At 50.7% G+C, this 27856-nt stretch overlaps 1 protein-coding gene across 1 annotated transcript in view; it reads right to left on the reverse strand.

The window, feature by feature from the left end:
* Nucleotides 1–5635: 5635 nt before the first annotated feature.
* LOC139234807 (transcription factor 7-like 1) overlaps nt 5636–27856 on the reverse strand; it is a 35899-nt gene continuing 13678 nt past the window's right edge. Inside the window, exons 8-9 of the mRNA XM_070865502.1 lie at nt 23488–23542; nt 5636–6455 (exon numbers count right to left, since the gene is read on the reverse strand). Of these exons, the coding sequence (XP_070721603.1) occupies nt 6025–6455; nt 23488–23542 (486 nt within the window). The 3' untranslated portion in view covers nt 5636–6024. The remainder of the gene's footprint in view (nt 6456–23487; nt 23543–27856) is intronic.

Consider the following 27856-nt stretch of genomic DNA (forward strand, 5'->3'; position numbering starts at 1 on the left):
GGACTTCCCCAACATTGGGAACATTCTTCCTGCATCTAACCTGTCTAACCCCGTCAGAATTTTAAACGTTTCTATGAGGTCCCCTCTCATTCTTCTGAACTCCAGTGAATACAAGCCCAGTTGATCCAGTTTTTCTTGATATGTCAGTCCCGCCATCCCGGGAATCAGTCTGGTGAACCTTCGCTGCACTCCCTCAATAGCAAGAATGTCCTTCCTCAGGTTAGGAGACCAAAACTGTACACAATACTCCAGGTGTGGCCTCACCAAGGCCCTGTACAATTGTAGCAACACCTCCCTGCCCTTGTACTCAAATCCCCTCGCTATGAAGGCCAACATGCCATTTGCTTTCTTAACCGCCTGCTGTACCTGCATGCCAACCTTCAATGACTGATGTACCATGACACCCAGGTCTCTTTGCACCTGCCCTTTTCCTAATCTGTCACCATTCAGATAATAGTCTGTCTCTCTGTTTTTACCACCAAAGTGGATAACCTCACATTTATCCACATTATACTTCATCTGCCATGCATTTGCCCACTCACCTAACCTATCCAAGTCGCTCTGCAGCCTCATAGAATCCTCCTTGCAGCTCACACTGCCACCCAACTTAGTGTCATCCGCAAATTTGGAGATACTACATTTAATCCCCTCGTCTAAATCATTAATGTACAGTGTAAACAGCTGGGGCCCCAGCACAGAACCTTGCGGTACCCCACTAGTCACTGCCTGCCATTCTGAAAAGTCCCCATTTACTCCTACTCTTTGCTTCCTGTCTGACAACCAGTTCTCAATCCATGTCAGCACACTACCCCCAATCCCATGTGCTTTAACTTTGCACATTAATCTCTTGTGTGGGACCTTGTCGAAAGCCTTCTGAAAGTCCAAATATACCACATCAACTGGTTCTCCCTTGTCCACTCTACTGGAAACATCCTCAAAAAATTCCAGAAGATTTGTCAAGCATGATTTCCCTTTCACAAATCCATGCTGACTTGGACCTATCATATTACCTCTTTCCAAATGCACTGCTATGACATCCTTAATAATTGATTCCATCATTTTACCCACTACCGATGTCAGGCTGACCGGTCTGTAATTCCCTGTTTTCTCTCTCCCTCCTTTTTTAAAAAGTGGGGTTACATTGGCTACCCTCCACTCCATAGGAACTGATCCAGAGTCAATGGAATGTTGGAAAATGACTGTCAATGCATCCACTATTTCCAAGGCCACCTCCTTAAGTACTCTGGGATGCAGTCCATCAGGTCCTGGGGATTTATCGGCCTTCAATCCCATCAATTTCCCCAACACAATTTCCCGACTAATAAGGATTTCCCTCAGTTCCTCCTCCTTACTGGACCCTCCGACCCCTTTTATATCCGGAAGGTTGTTTGTGTCCTCCTCAGTGAATACCGAACCAAAGTACTTGTTCAATTGGTCCGCCATTTCTTTGTTCCCCGTTATGACTTCCCCTTCATCAGTCCCGAGAAAGTGTTTGAAGAGTAGAGGCTGGTCTATGACTCCACATTAAAGGAACAGTTCAGAAGAAAGCCGGAAGGTTAGCAGAATGGAGATAACACAAGGGCCCTTGAGCTGCAAGAGACATGAGGAACGGAGGTCTCCGCAACAGCTTCCAGCTGTTCACACTGATCATCTCACCATTCAGGAGGCAAGCTTCGGAATTCAGCACAAAGGCAGGCAGCAGTGACACACTCCGACCAGCCTGGACACTTTGAACTCGCTGACAGGAATTCATCAATCATTTTTTTTTCGTTCATGGGTTGTGGGTTTCGCTGGCAAGGCCGGCATTTATTGCCCATCCTTAATTGCCCTTGAGAAGGTTGTGGTTAGCCACCTTCTTGAACCGTTGCAATCTGTGTGGTGAAAGTACTCACACAGTGCTGTTAGGGATAGAGTTCCAGGATTTTGACCCAGCGGATAGTGTGGGACTTGGGAACACCACTACCTCCTGGTACCCCTCCATGTGCCTGCTGCCCTTGTCCTTCTAGTGCTGGAGGTCACTGGTTTTGGAGGTACTGCTGAAGCCTTGACGAGTTGCTGCAGTGCATCTTGTAGATGGTACACACTACAGCCATGGTGCGCCGGTGGTGGAGGGAGTGAATGTTGAAGGTGGTGGATGGGGGGCCAATCAAGCGGGCTGCTTTGTCCTGGTTGGTGTCGAGCTTCTTGAGTGTTGGAGCTGCACTCATCCAGGCAAGTGGAGAGTATTCCATCACACTCCTGACTTATGCCTAGTAGATGGTGGAAAGGCTTTGGGGAGTCAGGAGGTGAGACACTTGCCGCAGAATACCCAGCCTCTGACCCGCTCTTGTTGCCATAGTATTTATGTGGCTGGTCCAGTTAAGTTTCTGGTCAGTGGTGACCCCCAGGATGTTGATGGTGGGGGATTTGGCGATGGTAATGCTGTTGAATGTCAAGGGGCGGTGGTTAGACTCTCGCTTGTTGGAGATGGTCACTGCCTGGCACTTGTGTGGCACGAATGTTACTTGCCACTGATCAGCCCAAACCTGAATGTTGTCCAGGTCTTGTTGCATGTGGGCATGGATCTCTTCATTATCTGAGGAGTTGCGAACGGCACTGAACACTGTGCAGTCATCAGCGAACAAACCCACTTCTGACCCATCAGAGACTCGTGAGGCGAGACTGAAGGAAGGCAATTGGACGGTGAATGTAAGGATTGCAGGATTGTTGGGGGCGATTCAGTTGGTGCACTCTGAGAGCTCTGGTAGATCAGGACACTGATGATCGATGCTTCTCCTCTTCCTTTCTGGGATCCAGGGTATCTGCTCCCTTGACAATTAGGTCACCTTGAAGCCAATGTAACATCCCCAGGGCCCTCACAACCCAATCTCATTGTCCTGTTGTGGGAGGTTGGAGAGAAACAAGAATAATGTATGTGTGGATGTACAAACAATCACTTATTGGGACGTGTCTCAATCCCGCGACCGATATATTCTAAGATTCGATTTGTTCTCTCCACTGTGTTTCCTTTCCCTATTTCGTACTTTCACGATTTCTTCATTAACAACATCTGCCACGTGCTTGCCCAGCCTCTCAACTTGCCCACAGAGGCACCACTTGTTCACCACTGTTCATGGCCATCCCCCTTTGGGGTCATCTGCAAACCCAGACTCTTCCTTCTGTATCCAGTAGTTAACTCTTTCCTTGTAGATGTTGTTCCCCTTATACAGGCTGATTCAACCCATTTGATTCCCTTCGCGTCCATGTCTCAACCCATGACGTCATTTCCTCGTAGTTCTCGGTCAAAGACCTACTAACGTCGAGGTCCATTAAATCGACTAAAGTTCACCTCGACGGGTAATATCCTCAATGGACAAAGGTGGTTCGTTGAGTGCAATCTACCTCCTGTGAAACCATGTGGCCTGCCTCTCCTCATCCTTTTGACCACTGACATGGGGCGAGCCGGACATTCCCTCCCGCTGCCACCTTCAGAGTCAACACAGCTTCAGATGGGGGAACACCAAGAATCCCGCCCCTCAGACACCAAGTCCCCATTCCTTGCACACAGCGACACAGAAACCACTCCCCTTGAACACGGCGACACCGCGATTCCTCCCCCCCCCCCCCTCACCGAAACAGGAAGGATCATTCCGGAATGGTAGACTCTGTTCCTGCCCCCTCACTCTGGTCGCCAACCCTGATGGGACGTATTCCTGGAGGTTTCATCACATGACCTCCCACCTCTAACTGCCCCACCCGGTCAAACAGCCTTCCCCCGCCCCCAATTCTCCAATACTTATAACAATAATTTTAAAAGTGTTCAAAAAAATGAACATGTAATTTTTTTTATGCCCGTGATTTCTTCTGACCTTGAGATGAAAGTTTAATTCCTGGAGACTCCAGGGTTAAGCCCACAATCACTAACTCTCGGGCTCGGAGATCAAAGGCAAAGGGAAACTCTATTTTATTCAGAGAATCTTCACTTTCCCCCCAACCCCAAAATTTACACGTGTTGCCTGTTTATTTACACATCTCACACATTCTAGAAACTTCTGTTTCCCACAAACAGTAAAACGCTAACGTTAGATCTGTAAAAACCCTAAATACAAAGAATTTTTCATATACAATATGTTTATGCAGAAAAATTTATACATTTTTTTTAATCAAAGCAAAAATTTAAAAAGCACAACAGGAGGAGAGGCTGTTGCAGACGAGTGGACAGGAAGTGGAGGATCAGGTGGGGGTCGGTTGGACCCTATTCACCTTCCCCCAATGTCCTTCTTATTGACGAGCTATATTAAAGACAAATTCTGTGCTCAAAGTGGGAAAGGAGCATTGCCTCAGTTTGGGAATTCCACTCTTAGGACTGAGCCACCCAACATGACGGGTGATGGGTGCCCCTCAACACAGCAGTGACTCACACTGGGAAGTGGTGCATTGTTGCTCATCACTACACATTCTGTGAGCGTGGAAAGTGGCGACAGGCTATTCGACTATGGGGGCATCGCCACCAAGCCCGATCCCCGACATCTCTGGAAAACGGGATTTCTTTGCCCCGACCCAATGCAGCAGCAAAGGTGATTGTCCACTGCAGGCTAAGACCAGTGGACCCAGCGTGGGTCTGCTTGGCTCAGTACCATGCTGGGCAGTCAGGGGCCTCATCGTCAAGGTTCAGCTTCACCCAGAAACTTCGCATTTATAACCTGTTCACGTGTCAAACACTTCTTTCATTTTAAAAAACAAGGAGCTGCCGGCTGGGAGGGAGAAGTGTCAGTTTCAGTGGCAGCATGATTGTCTCGCTAGTGCAACAGATGAGCAGGGCTCTCTCCTCCCTCCCCTCCTCCAAACCCTCCCCCCGCAGCCTAGCCTCCTTCCCCCCCCCACCACCCTCCCCCATCCAGGCCCATCCTCCACTCCGCCCCTCCCCCCATTCCCTCCAGCCTCCTTCCCTTCCCGCTACACCCTCCCCATCCCAGCTCACCACCCCCCATGCCCCTCCCCCCTCGCCTCCTCCAGCCTCCTTCCCTCCCCTACACCCCACCCCCACATCCCTCCCCGCCTCCTCCTTCCCTCCCCAGACGCCCCGCCCCCCACACCTCTCCCCCATCCCCACCTCCCTACACCTCTCCCCTGCACGTCCCTCCCCTTTAGGCCCTTTAGGCCCTTCCCCCAACACCCCTCCCCCTCCCCCCCACGTCCCCCCCCTCCCCCCCACGTCCCTCCCCTACCCCGCAACCGGCCCTCGCCCCACCGCCTCTCCAGCCTCCTTCCCTCCCCCCGGCCCCTCCTCCCCCATCCACCCCTCCAACCTCATCCGCCCCTCCTCCAGCCCCCCCGACTCTCCTGCCCCCCACCATCCCCCCCACCCTGCCCTCCTTCCCTTCCCCCCCACCCTGCCCCTCCTTCCCTTCCCCCCACCCTGCCCCTCCTTCCCTTCCCCCCCACCCTGCCCCTCCTTCCCTTCCCCCCCCACCCTGCCCCTCCTTCCCTTCCCCCCCACCCCTGCCCCTCCTTCCCTTCCCCCCCACCCTGCCCCTCCTTCCCTTCCCCCCACCCTGCCCCTCCTTCCCTTCCCCCCACCCTGCCCCTCCTTCCTTCCCCCCCAGAATATTAAACCCAACCCTCACACTCAGGGAAGGTGAGATTCGAGGGGCACCAACACAACTCCATGAGCAGCACTGCCTCCTGCACGACCCATTCAAATGTTTGTGCATGCGCAGAATCAACTATGTGAAGGGCGGTGAGCAGCCAGCACAGCCGCGCAGCTCGAAGGGAATATTGAAGGGCACCTCCACAAATCACCTCAAACACATGTACTGGAATGAAGCTGGGGCGTTCAAACTGAGAGAGAGAGAGAGAGACACCCGTCATCATGGAGACGCCTCCCCTCCCCTCCCCACCCACTCCAGCGCAGAAACTAAAAAACATATTACAGTTTTCAATATAAAAATTGGGTCAAATATTGACCAGCATCGAAGAACATCTTTTAAAAACTCTGTGGAAGGACTGGGGTCTGAGACATAGGCTGTACACGGGGTCACAGGGTCACTCCGCCGATTTGGTCACCAGGGACAATGGCTGCGTCTGCATGGCGGGCAAAGCATGATGGGAATGCGTGGCGGCCTCCACCGAGGAGGGCGGAGTCAGCAGGAAGGTGGGAATGGCAGTGTAGGAGAGGTGGCGTGCGCTGGGTGAGGGGCTGCTCTCAGCGAGGCTGGCACACGAGGTGGCACCCCCTGGCATTGGGATGGTGGCGGGCAGGGCGCTGAGCTTGGATGTGGGCTCAGATTTGGTGGTGAGCGCCAGGGGCTGGGCCTGCTCGGAGGCCCGGGGGTCCGGCAGCAGGTGCAGGGTGGATGGGGAAGGTGGTGAGTCCAAGACACTGCCAGCAGCAGACACGGGCAGGGCACAGCTCCCATCCGTCCGCAGGTACTGGGCGCACTTCAGCCTCCGACGCGACACTGGGAGGGACAGATCTGGAAGAGAAGGAGGGTTCATCAGAGGGAAGCTCAGAACCGAGAGAGGCGCACTGACATGCATAGTATACACCGCGTTTCACACCATCACCAACTGCACACACTGAACAGTACACACTGCGTTTCATTCCTGTCACACACCGTCGCGCACACAGCAATAATACATCCTAATGAATGGCTAACCAAGGAATGTGTGGCGGCCTCCACCGAGATAGGGGGCGAGGGGTTTGTCGAGCTCCAGTGGTACAGTCTGGGAGGGCTTGAGCCCCATAATACAGTCCTGTGGGGGGGCGAGCCCCAGTGGTATAATCCCATGAAGCGGAGGGGGGGGGGTTTCAAGCCCCAATGGTACAGTCGGGGGTGGAGGTACAGTCCAGGGGTTCGAGGCCCAGTGGGGGGGGGTCGGGCCCCTGTGGTACAGACCAGGGGAGGGGGGACTGTCAATCCCCAGTGGTACAGTCCGGGGGTTCAAGCCCCAGTGGTACAGTCCAGGGGGGGCAGTCAAGTCCCATTGGTAGAGCCCGGGAGGGTCAAGCCCCAGTGGTACAGTTTGCTGGGTCGTGCGCCAATGGTGCACTCTGACCCTGGAGTGGTAAAACCAGAGACCAATCACAGTTTGATTAGTGGTTTGAGGGAGAGGAAGTTACCTGCAGTGACTACCAATGGACGTCACAAACTGAATGCACGGGGAGGGGACAGAGAGAGCGAGAGACGGGGGCAGAGGAAGTGAGAGACGGGGGAGGAGGGCGCGAGAGATGGGGGAGGAGGGCGCAAGAGACGGGGGGCAGCAAGAGAAGGGGAGGGGAGCGAGAGACCGGGGTGGGGGGGGGGGGAGCGAGAGACGGGGTGGAGGGAGCGAGAGACGGGGGGGGAGGGAGCGAGAGACGGGGGGGGGAGGGCGCGAGAGACGGGGGGGGGAGGGCATGAGAGACGGGGGAGGGAGCGAGAGACGGGGGGAGGGAGCGAGAGACGGTGGGGAGGGAGCGAGAGACGGGGGGGAGGGAGGGAGCGAGAGACGGGGGGGAGGGAGCGAGAGACGGGGGGGAGGAAGCGAGAGACGGGGGGGGAGGGAGCGAGGGACGGGGGGGAGGGAGCGAGAGACGGAAGGGAGGGAGCGAGAGACGGGGGGGAGGGAGCGAGAGACGGGGGGGAGGGAGCGAGAGACGGGGGGGAGGGAGCGAGAGACGGGGGGGAGGGAGCGAGAAACGGGGGGGAGGGAGCGAGAGACGGGGGGGAGGGAGCGAGAGACGGGGGGGGAGGGAGCGAGAGACGGGGGGGAGGGAGCGAGAGATGGGGAGAGGGAGCGAGAGACGGGGGGAGGGAGCGAGAGACGTGGGGGGAGGGAGCGAGAGACGGGGGGGGAGGGAGCGAGAGACGGGGGCGGAGGGAGCGAGAGACGGGGGGGAGGGAGCGAGAGACGGGGGGGAGGGAGCGAGAGATGGGGGGAGGGAGCGAGAGACGGGGGGGAGGGAGCGAGAGACGGGGAAAAGGGAGCGAGAGACGGGGAAGGGGGAGGGTACGAGAAACGGGGGGGGGGGTAGAGCGAGAGACGGGGGGATGGAGCGAGAGACGGTGGGGTGAGGGCGCGAGAGACGGTGGGGGGGAGGGCGCAAGAGACGGTGGGGGGGAGGGCACGAGAGACGGGGGGGGGAGGTCGCGAGAGACGGGGAGGGGGAGGGCGGGAGAGACGGGGAGGGGGAGGGCGGGAGAGACGGGGAGGGGGAGGGCGCGAGAGACCGGGAGGGGGAGGGCGCGAGAGACGGGGAGGGGGAGGGCGCGAGAGACGGGGAGTGGGAGGGCGTGAGAGACGGGGAGGGGGAGGGCGCGAGAGACCGGGAGGGGGAGGGCGCGAGAGACGGGGAGGGGGAGGGCGCGAGAGACGGGGAGGGGGAGGGCGCGAGAGACGGGGAGGGGGAGGGCGCGAGAGACGGGGAGGAGGAGGGCGCGAGAGAGGGAGGAGAAGGAGAGGGAAAGGGGAAAGAGTGGGAGGGGGGGAAAGAGAGGGAGGGGGGAAAGAGAGGGAGGGGGGAAAGAGAGTGAGGGAGCAGGGGGAAAGAGAGAGGGGGAAGAGAGAGAGGGGGGCAGAGAGAGAGGCAGATCAGGGGATAAAGAGGGAGAGATTGTGGGAAGAGAGAGATCGATCAGGGGGAGAGAGAGAGAGAGAAGTGGGAGCGAGCGGGGCGCAGGAGGAGCGAGCGGGTCGCAGGGGGAGAGTGGGGTACAGAGAGAGAGAAGGGGAGAGAGAGAGAAAGAGAGAGGGTTAGTGCAGCAAGACACAAGCATCGAAACTAAACACAGGAACTGACACCCAGCTCCACGTAACTCCCTCGCACAAGCTCCTGAACCCTCTCTCCACAGACTTTGAGATATAAGAGCAAATATGTCGGCAAATTTCTGTGAAGTCCAAAAACCATAGGGCAGTAATCGTAGGGGATTTCAACTCTCCCAATATTGATTGGGACAAATTTAGTGTGAAGGGTATAGAGGGTGCATATAGAGGGTGTATATAGAAGGTGTATAAAATGCATTCAAGAGAATTTTTTTAGTCAGTATGTAACAAGCCCAACACGGGAGGGGGCGGTCTTGGATTTAGTTTTGGGGAATGAAGCTGGGCAGGTTGAAGGGGTATTAGTGGGGGAGCACTTGGGTGCCAGTGACCATAATTCAGATTCAAGGTAGTTATGGATAAGGACAAGGATCGACCAGGAATAAAAATCCCAAATTGGGGAAAAGCTAATTTTGCTAAGTTAAGGAGTGATTTGGCCACAGTGGACTGGAAACAGCTACGTGTGGGTAAATCAGTGTCAGAACAGTGGGAGGCATTCAAGGAGGAGATCCGGAAGGCTCAGGCTAAACATGTGCCCTTGAAGAAAAAAGGGTGGGAAAAATAATTCTAGTGCCTCCTCGGATGTCTAGGGACTTACAGTGGAGGATAAAGAAAAAAGGGAAGCTTATGTTATATACCAACATTTAAATACTGTAGAATCTCTGGAGGAATATAGAAAGTTCAGAGGTAAAATTAAAAAAGATATTAGGAATGCTAAGAGAGAGCATGAAAAATTCTTGGCAAGTAAAACCAAGGAAAACCCAAAGATGTTGTATAAATATATTAAGAGCAAGAGGATAACTAAATAAAGGGCTATTAGGGACCATGAGGGTAATCTTTGTGTGGAGGCGGAAGATGTGGGTATGCTTCTTAATGAATACTTTGCGTCTGTTTTCACAAAGGAAAGGGGCAATGCAGATATTGCTATCGAGGAGGAGTGTGATATTCTGGATGAAATAAATATATTGAGAGAGGAGGTATTAAAGGGTTCAGCGACTTTGAATGTGGATAAGTCCACACGCCCGGATGAAATGCATCCCAGGCTGTTGAGCGAAGCAAAAAAGGAAATAGCAGAGGCTTTGACCATCATTTTCCAGTCTTCTTTGGATTCAGGCATGATGCCAGAGGACTGGAGGACTGCTAATGCGGTAGCCTTGTTCAAGAAGGGAGAAAGGGTATAAGGACTGGAAGCATCGAATCCCCAAGGATTTATTGGACATTGTGTTTAATATTTTTCTCACCGCAGAAAGAAAGCTGGAAGCTGTTTGTAGGAGGGGCCCAGGTGTGGCTCCATGTTGGACTTAGAATGATGGGCAGGGAGTCTGGAATGACGATGGCCAACATAAGGCAGGAGGTGGGCTAATGGAGTGCATTATTAGGCAAGGTGACCTCGTCAATCAGTGATACCTGGATGAGTTACAAGAACAATGGAGAGACATTAAGCCTAAACTGTCTGGAAGCGAAAACCCATCACCGGACTCAAACACAAGAAGCCTCGAAAACAAGGAGCTTTATTGGGTAAAAGCAGAAGACACACCCACAGGAAGCCTCAAAACAAACTTTATTCAGACTGAAAAGGCAAACGAACTTGGGATATAAAAGCATGCTGCGTGGACACAGCTCTCTCTCTTGCCTCGCCCCGACAAGAATCCAACCCTCCGTATTGTGACGGAGAGAAGAAACCAGAAGAGACACCTTTTCATCGGAAGCAGCAGCGAGTAAGCCAGTGAAATCGGTGAGCATTTCTGCACACATCTTTTAAGATCACAGCCACGGTGTGAGGGGGTAGCATGCATTCTCCCAACCAAATTCTTAAGGGTTTAAAGAGGGGGGGTTTATACGCGGGTACTTCGCGTTAGGGGCCTGTTAGACAGGCCACACTGTGTATTGTACTGCATTTGTTTGTTTTACACACCAGGGTGTGTGTTTAGCTTTAATAAAGCATTGCCGGTTGAGACTGAGGTATTTGTCTGTGACTCATTCATCTGTTCAGTACAGTAATCACTCCCAGGTCTAGAACTAGTGTAACATGGGGATGCGTCAAAAACACCTAAGGGAAACCACTTACAGAATTGGTGACTGCGGCAGGACCTGGGTGTACTGAACAGAGAGTTATGGAAGATATTAAGGCCAAGAGATCAGCAAAGAGGATTAGGATTTCCTAATGTAACTTTGGGAAAGTTAAGGTAACACAACAGTGGGTACTAGACCTTTTGCGGGCTGAGAGTCCGGAGGACAAAGCCGCTGAGTGGACGGGGAGTAAGGGGCATAAAAAGGCAAAAGAAAAGGCCATCTGGCTCCTGTGTCTGCAGAAGCAAGTCCAACTGCTTAGGGAGCAAGTTGGTGGCTTAAGGCAGAGCTCAGAGTCCGAGGGGCAGTCAGCCACAAGGGCCGTGGTAGGATCGAGGCTTTTAGATGTATTGAGCGAAGAAAAGCAGGAGAGGCACACTCAGGAGGAAATCTCCCGTAACACCGGGGAGTACCTGCAGTGTCAGGTTACAGAGGCCAAGCTCAAGGAGTTGGTCGCCGGGAGGAGACCCTCGTCTAGCAGGTAAAGTAAACAGGCTGGAGGGCAACTGAAGGATATTAAGACAGCGTATAGGGTAGCGAGAAGCAGGGGGATTGAGAGTGGGAATCATGGTCCCTGGCAAGAAAGTGGAGAGCAGAGAAACCCAAGGCAAAAAGCAAAAAGGGCCACATTACAGCAAAATTCTAAAGGGGCAAAGTGTGTTAAAAAGACAAGCCTGAAGGCTCTGTGCCTCAATGCGAGAAGTATTCGTAATAAGGTGGACGAATTAACTGCGCAGGCAGCTATTAATAAATATGATATAATTGGCATTATGGAGACATGGCTCCAGGGTGACCAAGGCTGGGAACTCAACATCCAGGTGTATTCCACATTCAGGAAGGATAGACAGAAAGGAAAAGGAGGTGGGGTAGTGTTGCTGGTTAAAGAGGAAATTAATGCAATTGGCTTGGATGATGTGGAATCTGTATGGGTGGAGCTATGGAATAACAAAGGGCAGAAAACGCTAGTGGGAGTTGTAAACAGACCACCAAACATTAGTAGTGAGGTTGGGGACAGCATCAAACAAGAAATTAGGGTACAGCAGTTATCATGGGCGACTTTAATCTACATATAGATTGGGCTAATCAAACTGATAGCAATATGGTGGAGGAGGATTTCCTGGAGTGTATTAGGGATGGTTTTCTAGAGCAGTATGTCGAGGAATCAACTAGAGGGCAGGCCATCCTAGACTGGGTGTTGTGTAATGAGAAAGGACTAATTAGCAATCTTGGAGAAGAGTGACCATAATATGGTAGAATTCTTTATTAAGTTGGAGACTAGGGTCCTGAACTTAGGGAAAGGTAACTTCGATGGTAAGAGACTTGAACTGGCTAGGATAGACTGGCGAATGATACTTAAAGGGTTGATGGTGAATAGACAATGGCAAACATTTAAAGATCACATGGATGAACTTCAGCAATTGTACATCCCGTTCTGGAGTAAAAATAAAACGGGGAAGGTGGCTCAACAACCATGGCTAACAAGGGAAATTAAGGATAGTGTTAAATTCAAGGAAGAGGCATATAAATTGGCCAGAAAAAGCAGCAAACCTGAGGACTGGGAGAAATTTAGAATTCAGCAGAGGAGGACAAAGGGTTTAATTAGGAGGGGGGAAATAGAGTATGAGAGGAAGCTTGCTGGGAACATAAAAACTGACTGCAAAAGCTGCTATAGATATGTGCAGAGAAAAAGATTAGTGAAGACAAACGTAGGTCCCTTGCAGTTAGAATCAGGTGAATTTATAATGGGGAACAAAGAAATGGCAGACCAATTGAACAAATACTTTGGTGAAGACACAAATAACCTTCAGGAAATACTAGGGGACAGAGGATCTAGTGAGAAGGAGGAACTGAAGGAAATCCTTATTAGTCAGGAAAGTGTGTTAGGGAAATTGATGGGATTGAAGGCCAATAAATTTCCAGGGCCTGATAGTTTGCATCCCAGAGTACTTAAGGAAGTGGCCCTAGAAATAGTGGATGCATTGGTGGTCATTTTCCAACATTCTATAGACTCTGGATCAGTTCCTATGGACTGGAGGGTAGCTAATGTAACACCACTTTTTAAGAAAGGAAGGAGAGAGAAAACGGGGAATTATAGACCGGTTAGACTGACATCAGTGGTGGGGAAAATGTTGGAATCAATTATTAAGGATGAAATAGCAGCGTATTTGGAAAGCAGTGACAGGATCGGTCCATGTCAGCAAGGATTTATGAAAGGGAAATCATGCTTGACAAATCTTCTAGAATTTTTTGAGGATGTAACTAGTAGAGTGGACAGGGGAGAACCAGTTGATGTGGTGTATTGACTTTCAAAAGGCTTTTGATAAGGTCCCACACAAGAGATTGATGTGCAAAATTAAAGCACATGGTACTGGGGATAATGTATTGACGTGAATATACATCAATGATTTAGATGAAGGAATTGAGTGTAATATCTCCAAGTTTGCAGATGACACTAAGCTGGGTGGTGGTGTGAGCTGCGAGGAGGATGCTAAGAGACTGCGGGATGACTTGGACAGATTAGGTGAGTGGGCAAATGCATGGCAGATGCAGTATAATGTGGATAAATGTGAGGTTATCTACTTTGGTGGCAAAAACAGGAAGGCAGAATATTATCTGAATGGTGACAGATTAGGAAAAGGGGAGGTGCAACGAGACCTGGGTGTCATGGTACATCAGTCATTGAAAGTTGGCATGCAGGTACAGCAGGCGGTGAAGGCGGAAAATGGCATGTTGGTTTTCATAGCTAGGGGATTTGAGTACAGGAGCAGGGAGGTCTTACTGCAGTTGTACAGGGCCTTGGTTTTGGTTGTCTAATCTGAGGAAGGACCTTCTTGCTATTGAGGGAGTGCAGCGAAGGTTCACCAGACTGATTCCCGAGATGGCAGGACTGACATATGAGGAGAGACTGGATCGACTGGGCCTGTATTCACTGGAGTTTAGAAGGATGAGAGGGGATCTCATAGGAACATATAACATTCTGACAGGATTAGACAGGTTAGATGCAGGAAGAATGTTCCCGATGTTGGGGAAGTCCAGAACCAGAGGACACAGTCTAAGGATAAGGGGTAAGCCATTTAGGACTGAGATGAGAAGAAACTTAGAGAGTTGTTAACCTGTGGAATTCCCTACCGCAGAGTTGTTGATGTCAGTTCATTAGATATATTCAAGAGGGATTTAGATATGGGCCTTACGACTAAAGGAATCAAGGGGTATGGAGAGAAAGCAGGAAAGGGGTACTGAGGTGAATGATCAGCCATGATCATATTGAATGATGGTGCAGGCTCGAAGGGCCGAATGGCCTACTCCTGCACCTATTTTCTATGTTTCTATGGAGGGCCACCATCGACTATCGGATGCTCAACATGAACATCCCAGCTTGCGCGCCCACTGTCGCGGCTGATAGGGAGCATTCCAGCATCCGCGACCACATTCACGATGCTGGATATATCGAACGGGTTCTGGTCAATTCCCCTCAAAAGAGAGGAGTACAAGTTCACCTTCACATTTAAAGGGCAACAGTATACCTGGACGTGCCTTCCCCAGGGTTTCCACAACAGCCGCTGCATTTTTCACCAGTGTATGGCCAACAGTTTAAAGGGTTTTAGCAGACCCCAGCAGTTGGTGCAGTATATGGACGATTTGCTTTTGCTCTCAGACAAGGGGAGGAGCATAGTCCGCTGCTGGCCGAGCTGCTGGAACTATTGAAGAACACTGGGTTCAAGGTCAATCCCAAGAAAGCTCAAATCGGTCAGAAGGAAGTCAACTTCCTCGGGCTGACGGTACGGGCTGGGGAAAGGGCTATAGACAAGGCCAAATGGAAGGGGGTACAGGAGTTACCAGCCCCCACGACCGTGACAGGGGTGAATCCTTCCTGGAGCTCACCGGGTACTGCAGGCATTTTATCGAGGATTACGCCGCCACGGCAGCCCCTCTACTTCGGCTCCTCCGCAAGGGATTCAGATGGGAGTGGGATGAGGACTGCACGGCCGCGTTCAATCGTCCCAAGGGAGACCTGCACCCGCACTCGGGGCGATCAATGGTGGGAGGACTTCTTTTCCGTAGTAGCAGCCAGCGGGGACAGTTTGAGCGCGGTGCTGCTCCAGGAGCGGCACAGCAAGCTGCGGCCCATGGCTTACTCCTCAAGCGTGCTCACAGATGTAGAACGGGGGTACTCCAATTGCAAGAGGCATCCCCTTGCCACGCATTGGGTCGTGAAGCACTCCCAGCTCTTCATGGGGTCATCTCAGATCGTTCGACTGACCCACTTTACCCCCACTCAGATGTTATTAGATGGGAAGATAAAGGACAGCACAGGGAGCAGTTGCTCGCTGGATCTTATTGCTCTCACAGATGAATCTGAGTGCGCAATGCCTGTGTGAGCCCAAGCTGGCAGCTAACCTGATCTATGCAGGGACGGTCCATAAGTGTTCATTAGAGGGAGTATGGGACATAGACATAGGATTTTTGGGCTGGGTTACACCCCACGGGCCACGAAATATATGTCGACGGATCTAGTTTGGTGGTAGCAGGGGAGCGTTTCATCAGGTGTGGGATTTATGACCCGATGGCAGGCATTGCAAGGGCCATTAAACTCCCGAGCACCCTGAGGGCTCAGCACACCGAACTGTAGGCGGTGGTGTACGTCATTACCCACACCGACGAGTTCCCGACCCCATACACCGTCTGCTCGGATTCCATGTTCACGTGCAATTCGTGCACCAAATACTTGGCCATCTGGTCTCTTAACGGTTTCACATCCGCAGACTGGAAGCCCTTAGCAACCAAAGGATCTTAGAGGCCACGGGAACTCAGGGAGGCCATTACATTCATAAAGTAAAGGCCCATTCCAAGACAGAGCCCACAGGGGAAGGCAACCAAAAGGCCGATGAGTCAGCCAAGGAGGGAGCCAAAACAGGAGAGTTTTGGAACCCTTACGGGTCCAGCCCAATAGCAGCGATCCGGGACAAAGGGGGAACACAAGGGAGGGTAGGGGTAGCATTGGCCCCGGACTTGAGGAAAGTCCAGGCACAGGATCTCGTCCTCAAGGTTGTCCTGGAGCAGCTGGCTAGGGGAGAAAAGGTAGAGGGCCATTCGGGGTAGCTGGCATTACTTTAAAAGGAGGGAATGTTTTTTAGGGGAGATCAGTGGGTAGTCCCAGAACAGCACCAGAGGGAATTCCTCCAGACAGCCCACGGGGGCCCAGGAGTGGGACATCCAGGGCCAGAGACTACTTGGCAGATGGTAGAACAGGCAGGGTGGTGGCCACAACTGAAGGAGGATGTTCACGATTTTTGAGCGGACTGTCTGGTGTGCGCAACGAACAACCCCGATCCCCAGAAAAGAAATGTTCCCATGGGACACACGAGAAGGGTAGAGGGACCATGGCAGTCAGTACAGGTCGATTACATCGGGCCATTGCCCACCGCAAAGCGGGGGGCTGTTACAAGTACTGCTTGGTCCTAGTGGACATTTTCTCAAAGTGGGTTGAAGCCTTCCCTTGCTGATCAGCCACAGCGTTGGCGATGGCAAGGATCTTGGTGAGGGAAGTGTTCTCTAGGTGGGGACTGCCGCAGATCGTGGTGTTCGACCAGGGGAGCCACTTCACAGTCAGGTCATGCAGGCTACCTTGAAAGTGCTAGGGGTAGAAGGGAAATGGCATGTGGCTCACAACCCTCAGTCAGGGTTGTTGAGCAACTTAATCGGACCATCAAAGAAAGGCTGCAGAAGGAAACAGGACAGTCCCCGAAAAAGTGGGTTGAGGTCCTGCCGTTTGTCCTGATGGGGGTCCGAGCCAGCCTCTCCAGAAGCACAGGGTATTCCCCGCATGAGCTCAGGACTGGTAGGGTCGTGCGCACGCCCACCCATGTTCTGATGCCAGTTCTCACAGCGGGGCAGGTGAGAGAGGTAAACCGGGACAAGTTTGTCAAGAATCTGTTCGAGCACTTGAAACAGATTCATTGGCAGGCTGCCAGCAACATGGGGAAGCAGTTGTTGCTCCAGTCCCGGAGAACCCACGAAGGTAGGGGATCAGGTCATGGTCCGCAATTACGTTCGGGTGGGCACGATTGAGCCTTTGTACATGGGACCCTACAGCATCGTAGATAAGGCCAGTCCCATGGTGTACGCGGTTAAGCTTCCGAGGCGCACAAAGTGGTTCCATGTGAACCAGAGCAAGTTGTTTAACCCGGGGGAAAGAACAAGAAACAGAACGATGCACCAAGGCACTGTAAACCGCGTGGTGACGCGGGTCTCCCTCCCGTAGTTTGGGACAGTGAGGAGCCCGTGCTGGTGGTGGTTAGGAGGAGTAGCAGGATCTCACGTCCGAGAACGCCGGGGTCACCTCCTGACACACCGTCGAGGAGCCGGAAAAGGCCCACGGTCGTAGAGACCTAGCGGGGCCACCCAGAGACGGGTGGCGATGTATATAGTTTCCTTCTCAGTTTCATGTTTTACAGACTGTATTTTTGATGAAGCCAGACCTGTGGAGGTATACCCTCTCACAGAAAGGTGGTTGTTTATATCTTCACAGGGAGTCGAGAGAAAAATGGAGACAACCCTAGTAATCGTTCTTTGGAGCTTAGCCGGAACAGGGTACAGCAGGAGGGGGACGCCTCTATGGATGTACTGGGGGGAACGGACCCACCATGGCACAGGGGGCTAGGACAGGGGACGCGGACAGGATGGCAGCCGACTTCCACGAGGGAAGGTGGCCAGGGTGGCTGGGGTCGAATTCGACGAAATACTCCGGCCACGCCGGGTTCACATACGGCGTGGCTTCCATACCGTGTCCCAGACTGAAGGTCACAGACACACGGGTTGGGGTGACCGAGGGTAAGCGCGTATGCTTGAAGTGCAAGGGACACATTCCCCTGGGACAGTGGTGGCTCAGGACATTGAGTCAGGACACGGGGAACCAGACAGCGGACTGGGGAACGAAACGTACCGACAGATCACGGGGTCAAAGGGGGGAGTGGAAGTATGCTGGGACAAGTGGTGGGAGGGGGAACAGGAAATGTGTGTGTGTATGTGGGGGTCGGAGCGGATCTGCCCTGCAGGTGTGTCGATTGCCTTTTCGAGGCAATGGCAGGACGCCGGGGCTGGGATTAGATGGGATCGGATTATGGACTCCTGCGTGATCCCAGACCCTCCCAACACAATAAATGCCACAGAGCTTGTCGCTCACAAGAGAAAGCCCCTGTCCACCAGTACAGATGACAGAAGTTAGGTGTCCAGCCACTACACCAGGCCAGGGAATGGCTTAGTGTTAGTCCTGACTGCAAAGGTTTTATTCCAGGGTGTGCATTACGCGGTCGTGTCAGTCATTTTAAACCTAACCGGGGCACTTCTGCCCGAGTGGTGTCCAAAAGAAACTGAGCAGCTGTATGAGGTGCTTATTAAAGAAATGTTCCGCCAGTTCTTTGAACTCAGTTACGGGGATGGTAGTCGGGAAAGATTGGACGATATGGGAGTGAGGGATAACATTGGTCCGGGGAAGCAGAGGCGAGGGGTGTTCAATGATGTCGCGACGGCATTTAGTGCGGGTACATCTCTCGTCAAAATGGACAATGTGCAGCTGCAGATGCAGATCAGTGGTTTAAAGGACCAGCTGCGGAAAATCCTGGGGGAGGTGGCCGTAGTTAGAGGAAGACCGGGCAATGACTGTTCATTTAAAGGAGGTTATTGCAGAGCTGGAGACACACGCAAAGACTGTAAATGCATTAATACAGGAGGACAGGAATGCCTCGACGCAGGCAGCATGAAAGAAAGTGTGCGTGTTGTACGGTGCCTGGTTGCTGAGCGAGGGGTGCAGTAATTTAGAGGACCTCCAGCAAGGTCACGCTCCGTCATGGATCAGCAACGGGCACCTCGCAGCGCTCAGCCTGCACAGTAAGTCAATGAGTCCGTCTCAGCTCCATCTAGCCTCCGAAGCCTACCCAGTCCCAGGGGATTGCCGTCGGTCCAACCACATAATCATGGATATATAGTGTTGCATATGCCGGTAATGGGCGGGACATCACAACCAGCGCCGGTATACCGGGTGGAGAACATTGGGGTCAGACGGGAAGGGGTGCACATGCTGTATCATGCAGTCCCACCATTTGTTATAAAATGGGAGCACGCCATGACCGGCACTGACCTCAAGGGGTGCCACAGCAGGAGTGCACACGTCATATTGTGCCCCAGCATTTGAACGCGTTCGATCGGCCAGAGTGCCGGTTTGAATCCGAGAGTCAAGAGCCCATCAACTGCACCATGGAGGTGAGGGCCCAGAGCCACGTTCCACCTCAGGTAGCGTATACGGGCGATGGGACATACTGCGTAACCGCGAGTGTGGACCGGTATCGAGTGCACCGGGACACTTGGTGTCCGGTCACCACCAGCACTTTCTGCTTCAAACCCCACGCCGAAGTTCAAGTGGCACAGGAACGTAATATTCCAATCACAGAGTCATCCACGGTACACATTACGGTAAACGCCACGATCCCGAACCTGCAACAGTACATTACCAAGTTCGGCTACCATATTCCTTTTCTGCCGGATCACGGAAGAACGTTATTAAAGGCACTCGAGCTATCCCAAAAACATTTCACACTGGAACAGATGAACCGGGACACGGGAAAGAATTAAAGGGGTAAATGCCCTGCCCTGGTGGGACCTTGGCAAGTGTGTGGAGGTTCCTCCGTGGATCCGGATATGCTCACATGCTCTCGTCATTGTACAGTTTTTGATTGCGATAATCCTGTTGTGTTTTTCTTGTAAAAGGAGAAGTCAGGCACTCCAGAGTCAATGGGAGGCCGTAGTTAACGAACCTTGAATGTAACTTTCTGTATGTATGCGCACAGTTGTATTTCGGAGATGTATATTCGGGGTGTTTTAAAAGTAAAAGGAGATAGGATCAGTTGGGAACCACGATGCTTGCTCACCAGCGGATGTTATATGTTTGATAAGACTCTTGAAATATCATAGGAGGAACTGTAAGGATTAGACGCATCAAACCCCCAAGGATTTATTGGACATTGTCTGGACATAGCGTTTAATATTTTTCTCACCGCAGAAAGAAAGCTGGAAACTGTTTGTGGGAGGGGCCCAGGTGTGGCTCCATGTTGGACTTAGAATGATGGGCAGGGAGTCTGGAATGACAATGGCCAACATAAGGCAGGAGGTGGGCTAATGGAGTCCATTGTTAGGCAAGGTGACCTCGTCAATCAATGATTTCTTGGATGAGTTACCAGAACAAGAGAGCGCCATTAAGCCCAGACTGCCTGGAAGCGAAAACCCATCACCGGACTCAAACACAGGAAGCCTCGAAAACAAGGAACTTTATTGGGTAAAAGTAGAAGACACACCCACAGGAAGCCTCAATACAAACTTTATTCAGCCTGAAATGGGAAACGAACTTGGGATATAAAAGCATGCCACGTGGACACAGCTCTCTCTCTTGCCTCACCCCGACAAGAATCCAATCCTCCGTATTGTGATGGAGAGAAGAAACCAGAAGAGACACCTTTTCATCGGAATCAGCAGCAAGTAAGCCAGTGAAATCGGTGAGCATTTCTGCACACATCTTTTAAGATCACTGCCACGGTGTGAGGGGGTAGCATGCATTCTCCCAACCAAATTCTTAAGGGTTTAAAGAGGGGGGGTTTATACGTGGGTACTTCGCGTTAGGGGCCTGTTAGACAGGCCACATTGTGTATTATACTGCATTTGTTTGTTTTACAATTTGTGTGGTTTTACTGGGTGCAGGTGTGTGTTTAGCTTTAATAAAACATTGCCGGTTGGGACCGAGATATTTGACGATGACTCATTCATCTGTTCAGTACAGTAATCACTACCAGGCCTAGAACTAGTGTAATGTGGGGGGATGTCGGAAACACCGAAGGGAAACCACTTACAATAGATAGGTCGAGTAATTACAGGCCTGTCAGCCTAACCTCAGTGGTGGGAAAATTATTGGAAAAAATCCTGAAGGACAGGATAAATCTGCATTTAGAAAGGCAAGGATTAATCAGGGACAGTCAGCACGGATTTGTTAAGGGAAGATCGTGTTTGACTAACCTAATGGAATTTTTCAAGGACGTAACCAGGAGGGTCGATGAGGGCAGTGCGTACGATGTAGTGTATATGGACTTTAGCAAAGCTTCTGATAAGGTCCCACATGGTAAACTGGTCACGAAGGTTAAAGCCCATGGGATCCAGGGCAAAGTGGCAAGTTGGATCCAAAATTGGCTTGGAGGTAGGAAGCAAAAGGTAATGATTGCTGAATGTTTTTGTGACTGGAAGGATGTTTCCAGTGGGGTTCCACAGGGCTCACTACTGGGTCCCTTGCTTTTTGTGGTATACATCAACGATTTAGATTTGAATAGAGGGAGTATGATTAAGAAGTTTGTAGACAATACTAAAATTGGCTGTGTGGTTGATAATGAAGAGGAAAGTCATGGGCTACAGGAGGATATCAATCTACTGGTCAGGTGGGCAGAGCAGTGGCAAATGGAATTTAATTCAGAGAAGTGTGAGGTGATGCACTTGGGGAGGGCTAATAAGGAAAGGGTTTACACTTTAAATGGTAGGCCACTTAGAAGTGCAGATGAACAAAGGGACCTTGGAGTGCTTGTCCACAGATCCCTGAAAGTAGCAGGCCAGGTGGATAAGGTGGTTAAGAAGGCATACGGAATGCTTGCCCTTATTGGCCAAGGCATAGAATACAAGAGCAGGGAGGTTATGCTTAAATTATATAATACACTGGTTAGGCCACAGCTGGAGTACTACATGCAGTTCAGGTCGCCGTATTATAGGAAGGAGGTAATTGCACTGGAGAGGGTGCAGAGGAGATTTACTAGGATGCTGGCTGGAATGGAGAATCTTAGTTATGAGGACAGATTGGATAGGTTGGGTTTGCTCTCCTTGGAACAGAGGAGGCTGAGAGGAGACCTCACTGAGGTGTATAAAATGTTGAGTGGCCTGGATATAGTAAATAGCAAGGGCTTATTTCCCTGGGTGGAATTCTTTACCCCACAGGGCTGTGGATGCTCAGTCATTGAGTACAGGAAAGACAGATCGATAAATTTTTGGCTACTAAGGGAACCAAAGGATATGGAGGTGTGAGGAGGGGGAGTTGAGGTAGAAGATCAGCCATAATCTTATTGAATGGCGCAGCAGGTTCGAAGGGCCAAATGGCCGACTCCTGCTCCTATTTCTATGCTCTTAACCCAGTGCTTTAGAACATAATAGGAGCAAGAAGTAGGCCATACGGCCCCTCGAGCCTGCTCCGCCATTTTATAAGATCATGGCTGATTCGATCATGGACTCAGGTCCACTTCCCTGCCCGCTCCCCATAACCCCTTATTCCCTTATCGGGTAAGAAACTGTCTATCTCTGTCTTAAATGTATTCAATGTACCAGCTTCCACAGCTCTCTGAGGCAGCGAATTCCACAGATTTACAACCCTCTGAGAAAATAAATTTCTCCTCATCTCAGTTTTAAATGGGCGGCCCCATATTCTAAGATCATGCCCTCTAGTTCTAGTCTCCCCTTTCAGTGGAAACATCCTCTCTGCATCCACCTTGTCAAGCCCCCTCATAATCATATATGTTTCGACAAGATCACCTCTCAATCTTCTGAACTCCAATGAGTAGAGGCCCAACCTCCTCAACCTTTCCTCATAGGTCAACCCCCTCATCTCTGGAATCAACCTAGTGAACCTTCTCTGAACTGCCTCCAAAGCAAGAATATCCTTTTGTAAATATGGAAAACAAAACTGCACGCAGTATTCCAGGTGTGGCCTCAACAATACCCTGTATAGCTGAAACAAGACTTCCCTGCTTTTATACTCCATGCCCTTTGCAATAAAAGCCAAGATTCCATTGGCCTTCCTGATCACTTGCTGTACCTGCATACTAACCTTTTGTGTTTCATGCACAAGGACCCCCAGGTCCCGCTCTTTGATGTTTTTCTGCCAAAGTGCATGACCTCGCACTTTCCAACACTATACTCCATCTGCCAAAATTTTGCCCACTCACTTAGCCTGTCTATGTCCTTTTGCAGATTTTTTGTGTCCTCCTCACACATTGCTTTTCCTCCCATCTTTGTATCGTCAGCTTTATGGCCTTACTAACCTGCAGCATCACTACTTTTAGTGACCTGTTTATCTGCACCTCCAGATCTCTGTTCCGTGCCCCCATTTAGACACTTAAAAATAAGGAATTTGTGGGCTCCTTATTTTTTCTACTAAAATGTATTACCTTGCAATTATTTACATGGAAGTTCATTAGCCAATTACACCCCCATTCTGCAAGTTTATTAATGTCTTCCTATGTTTTGTATTAACTCAGTCCTCTGTATTAACTACACCCCAATTTGGTGCTGTCCGCAAATTTTAAAATTGTACTTCCTATTCCCAAGTCCAAATCATTAATGTAAATGGTGATCAGCAAAGGTCCCAGCACCGATCCCTTGTGGAACACCAGTTCCCAAACTCAGGAATTGCCTTTAACCCCTACTCTCTGTTTTGTAGCCAGCTTGTTGCACAGCGCTGGTTTGCTCCAGCTCAGACACCAAGTGAACAAGCTCTCGATTATACCAGTCCTCAGCCACACACACGGAACCATGCTGAGCCCCAGGGAGCAGAGAACTCACCTCGACTCTCCGTCTCTGTCTGCTGCTTGTCCCGTTTCCTCTTCTTCCTCTTCCCCTGTCAAACAAATATTCCCAGGTCAGTCGCGCACACTTCCACAGATAACGGACAATGGCGAGGGGGAAGAGGATGTGCGCAGCGAGGCCGGGGATGGGGTGGGGGGGGGGGGGGGAAGAGAGGAGAACAGCGAGAGGGAACAGGGAGGGGGAATGTCATGTATGTATGCTTGGGTTTACTAGCCACTGGCGCCACTGCCGAAGGTCATTGGGCTGTGTGCGTGGACCAGGTATAAAAGGCCAGCTATCTTGTAATGTACTCACTTTGGGCCCTAATAAAGTAGAGCCAGGTTTGTACCTGTTTTGAGTTTACAGTATTCAGTCTATCGAGTTATTGCATACACAACATTTGGCGACAAGGTAACAAGAACCTTCGCATGTAAAAATGAGCACAATTGGAATTCTGGAGGGAGAAGATTGGGTAGACTTTGTAGCCCGCTTGAACCAGTACTTCGTGGCCAACAAAATGGAGAAAAAGGCCAACGCAGTTCAACGTCAGGCGGTCCTCCTCGCGGTCCGAAAATCTATGGACTCAAAGAATCTCCTCTCGCTCTTAAGTCCAACGGACAAGGACTATGAAATATTACGTGCTCTGGTACGTGACCATCTCAAACCACATGAAGGCATCATCATCTCGATATCGATTCTATATGCACGTTCGTTCTGAGGGCCAGGATGTATCGGAATTCATTACCAACCTAAGACATCTAGCTGGACCGTGCAAGTCCAAAACTGCGTTGGCAAACATGCTGCGGGATTTTTGTAATCGGCATCAACCATGTGGTGATCCTGGGTAAGCTACTGGCAGTGGAGATGCTGGATTTGAGCAAGGCCATCACAATTGCCCAATCATGCATGACGACAGACAAAAGCTTAAAGCAGGTATCATTGAAAAATCGGAACTCGGCAAGTACTGTAAACAAGATAGTATCGTCGTTTGGCAGAGCTGCATATGGCAGGGCCTACTCGACTGCATACACAAAACCTGTGGCTGCTCAAAGTCCGCCAACGGGAATGAATCCGATATCACCGTGTTGGCGCTGTGGGGGAAATCATCGGCATCATCAGTGTCAGTTTACACAGTATATTTGTAAAGGCTGTTTGAGAGTGGGGCATCTCCAGGGCATATGTCCGCAACTGAGCAAGCTTGCTGCAACACACCATGTGGAGAATGATGACCAGTCTAGCGCGGATCTGGAGATGCAATCCGAGGTACCAGAGGAGGAAGTGTATGGACTGTATTCATTCCTAACATAGAGCCAACCGATAATGATTAATGTAAAACTTAATGGTGTGCCAATATCGATGGAATTGGATACGGGTGTGAGTCAAGCAATAATGAGCCAGAGGACATTCGACAGGCTGTGGGGTACTAAGGCTGTGAGACCTAAGCTGAGTCCAGTCAATGCCAAGTTGCGTACGTACACTAAAGAACTCATAACAGTGATTGACAGTGCAGTAATCAAGGTGTCGTATGATGGTGCGGTTCACGATTTACGTTATGGATTGTTTCAGAAAATGGTCCAACGATGCTCGACAGGAACTGGTTAGAAAAAAAGTCAAATGGAACTGGAACGAGATCAAAGCGTAGTCGTCGGAGGAGGATATTCCATGTGCTCAAGTGCTGAGCAAGTTCCCCTTGCTGTTTGAACCAGGCATTGGCAATTTCATGGGAGCCAAGGTACAGATCCACGTGGACTTGGATGCAAGACCCGTCCATCATAAGGCTCGGGCAGTTACGTACATGATGAGGGTCGAAATCGAACTGGACAGACTCCAGCGTGAAGGGATCATATCACCAGTCGAATTTAACGAATGGGCCAGCCCCATTGTTCCCATGTTGAAAAGTGATGGCACTGTCAGGATTTGTGGAGACTGTAAGGTTACGATCAACCGAGTTTCGAAACAGGATCAATACCCGTTACCGAAGGCTGATGACCTGTTTGCAACGCTAGCCGGGGGGAAGTCGTTCACAAAACTGGATCTGATGTCAGCCTAAATGACACAGGAGTTGGTCGACACGTCAAAGAGTGCATCAACACTCATAAAGGACTGTTTATCTACAACAGGTCCTCTTTTGGAATTCGCTCGGCTGCAGCCATATTTCAGAGGAACATGGAGAGTCAACTGAAGTCCGTTCCCAGAACCATCATGTTCCAAGATGACATACTGGTCACAGGTCGTGACTCCGTCATGTTCCAAGATGACATACTGGTCACAGGACATCTGAACAACCTGGAAGAGGTTCTACGTCATCTGGACAAAGTGGGACTCAGACTGAAATGCTCGAAGTGTGTCTTCATGGCACCGAAAGTTGAATTCCTGGGGAGGAAAATTGCTGCTGACGGTATCAGGCCTACGGACTCGAAAACCAAGGCCATCAAAAATGCACCCAAGCCTCAGAATGTTCCTTGCTCTACTCAACTACTTCGGTAATTTCTTACCTAGATTGAGCACCTTATTAGAGCCACTGCACATGCTGCTTAGCAAAGGCGACAACTGGGTTTGGGGTGCATCTCAAGACAGAGCTTTTGAGAAAGCCACTAATCTGCTTTGCTCTAACAAGCTAATGAGTCCGGCAAATTACAACCTGTTGCATATGCTTCAAAAAGTTTGTCAAAGGCGGAAAGAGCCTACAGCATGGTAGAGAAAGAAGCACTAGCCTGTGTATGGGGTTAAAACGATGCATCAGTTTGAACTGGAAACAGGTCACAAGCCACTCATTTCATTGTTTTCGGAAAACAAAGGTATCAATACCAACGCATCATTCTGCATCCAGAGGTGGGCGCTGACATTATCTGCCTATGATTATGTCATTCGCCATAAACCTGGCACTGAGAATTGTGCCGATGGATTGAACCGTCTGCCGTTGCCCACACCGGAGGTGAAGACGCCACAACCGGCAGACCGACTGTTAGTCATGGATGCTTTTGAAAGTGAAGGAACCCCTGTCACGGCCCAACAAGTTAAGACCTGGATCAGCCAGGACCCGATATTATCGGTTGTGAAACATTGTATCCTTAGTGATGATTAGTCTGCCATATCCAAGCAAATGTGGGGAGACCAAACCTTACATCCATCGCAAAGACGAACTATCCATTCAATCAGATTGTTTACTGTGGGGTAATCATGTTGTTATGCCCAAGAAAAGCAGAGAAATTTGTGCATGATCCACATAGCACGCATCCCGGTATTGTCATGATGAAAGCCATGGTCTCAGGTATGGTGGCCTGGAATTGACTCCGCTCTGGAATCAAGTGTGCATCAGTGCAACACTTGCATGCACCAGCGGAATCGCCGCTGAGTCTATGGTCGTAGCCATCTAAACCATGATCCAGGATCCACATCGACTTTGCAGGTCCCTTCCTGGGAAAGCTGTTTTTAGTTGTGGTGGATGCATATTCCAAGTGCATAGAGTGTATAATCATGTCATCCAGCACATCCACAGCTACCATTGAGAGCCTTCATGTCATGTTTGCTACACATGGTCTGCCCAACATCGTTGTAAGCAACAACGGATCTTGCTTCACCAGTATGGAGTTTCAAGAGTTCATGAAACTCAATGGTATCAAACATGTGAGGTCAGCACCATTCAAACCCGAATCCAATGGACAAGCAGAGCGTGCGTTCCAAACCATCACGCAGAATATGAAATGTGTAACTCAAGGTTCACTGCAGACTCGCTTGTCACGCATATTGCTTAGTTACAGGACAAGACCCCACATGCTTACTGGAGTCTCCCCTGCTGAACTATTGATGGAGAGGTCTCAAGACCAGGCTCTCTCTTGTCCACCCTGACTTGAATAATTGTGTCGAATACAGACGTCAAAGTCAGCAAGGGATCATGATCGCGCTGCTATGTCACGCGATATTTCTATCAATGATCCTGTGTATGTACTGAATTATGGTCAAGGTCCCAAGTGGATCGCCGGTACTGTTACGACCAAGGAGGGTAACAGAGTGTTTATCGTCAAGCTCAAGAATGGGCAGACATGCAGGAAACATGTCGATCAGATAAAGCTGTGGCACACGGATGAACCGGAACAGTCTGAGGAAGACACAATCAGTGACCAACCAACCTCCCCTCAGTCATCAGAGGACTCCGCTGTCATCAATAAATCTGGACTTTCAATCACTGACATGGTCATTGCCACTCCCATCAGATCGGCCCCAGCCCCCAGTCATAACAGACTCAGAACACTCGCCCAAGGCTGGAGTTGAACTGAGACGATCAACTCGGGAGCAGAAAGCCCCGGACCATCTCAATTTGTAAAAAGACTGTTACTAATATCTTAAAGGGGGATATTTTCATGTA

Source organism: Pristiophorus japonicus, chromosome 22 (genome assembly GCF_044704955.1).
Source record: "Pristiophorus japonicus isolate sPriJap1 chromosome 22, sPriJap1.hap1, whole genome shotgun sequence".
In the NCBI taxonomy this organism is placed as follows: domain Eukaryota; kingdom Metazoa; phylum Chordata; class Chondrichthyes; family Pristiophoridae; genus Pristiophorus; species Pristiophorus japonicus.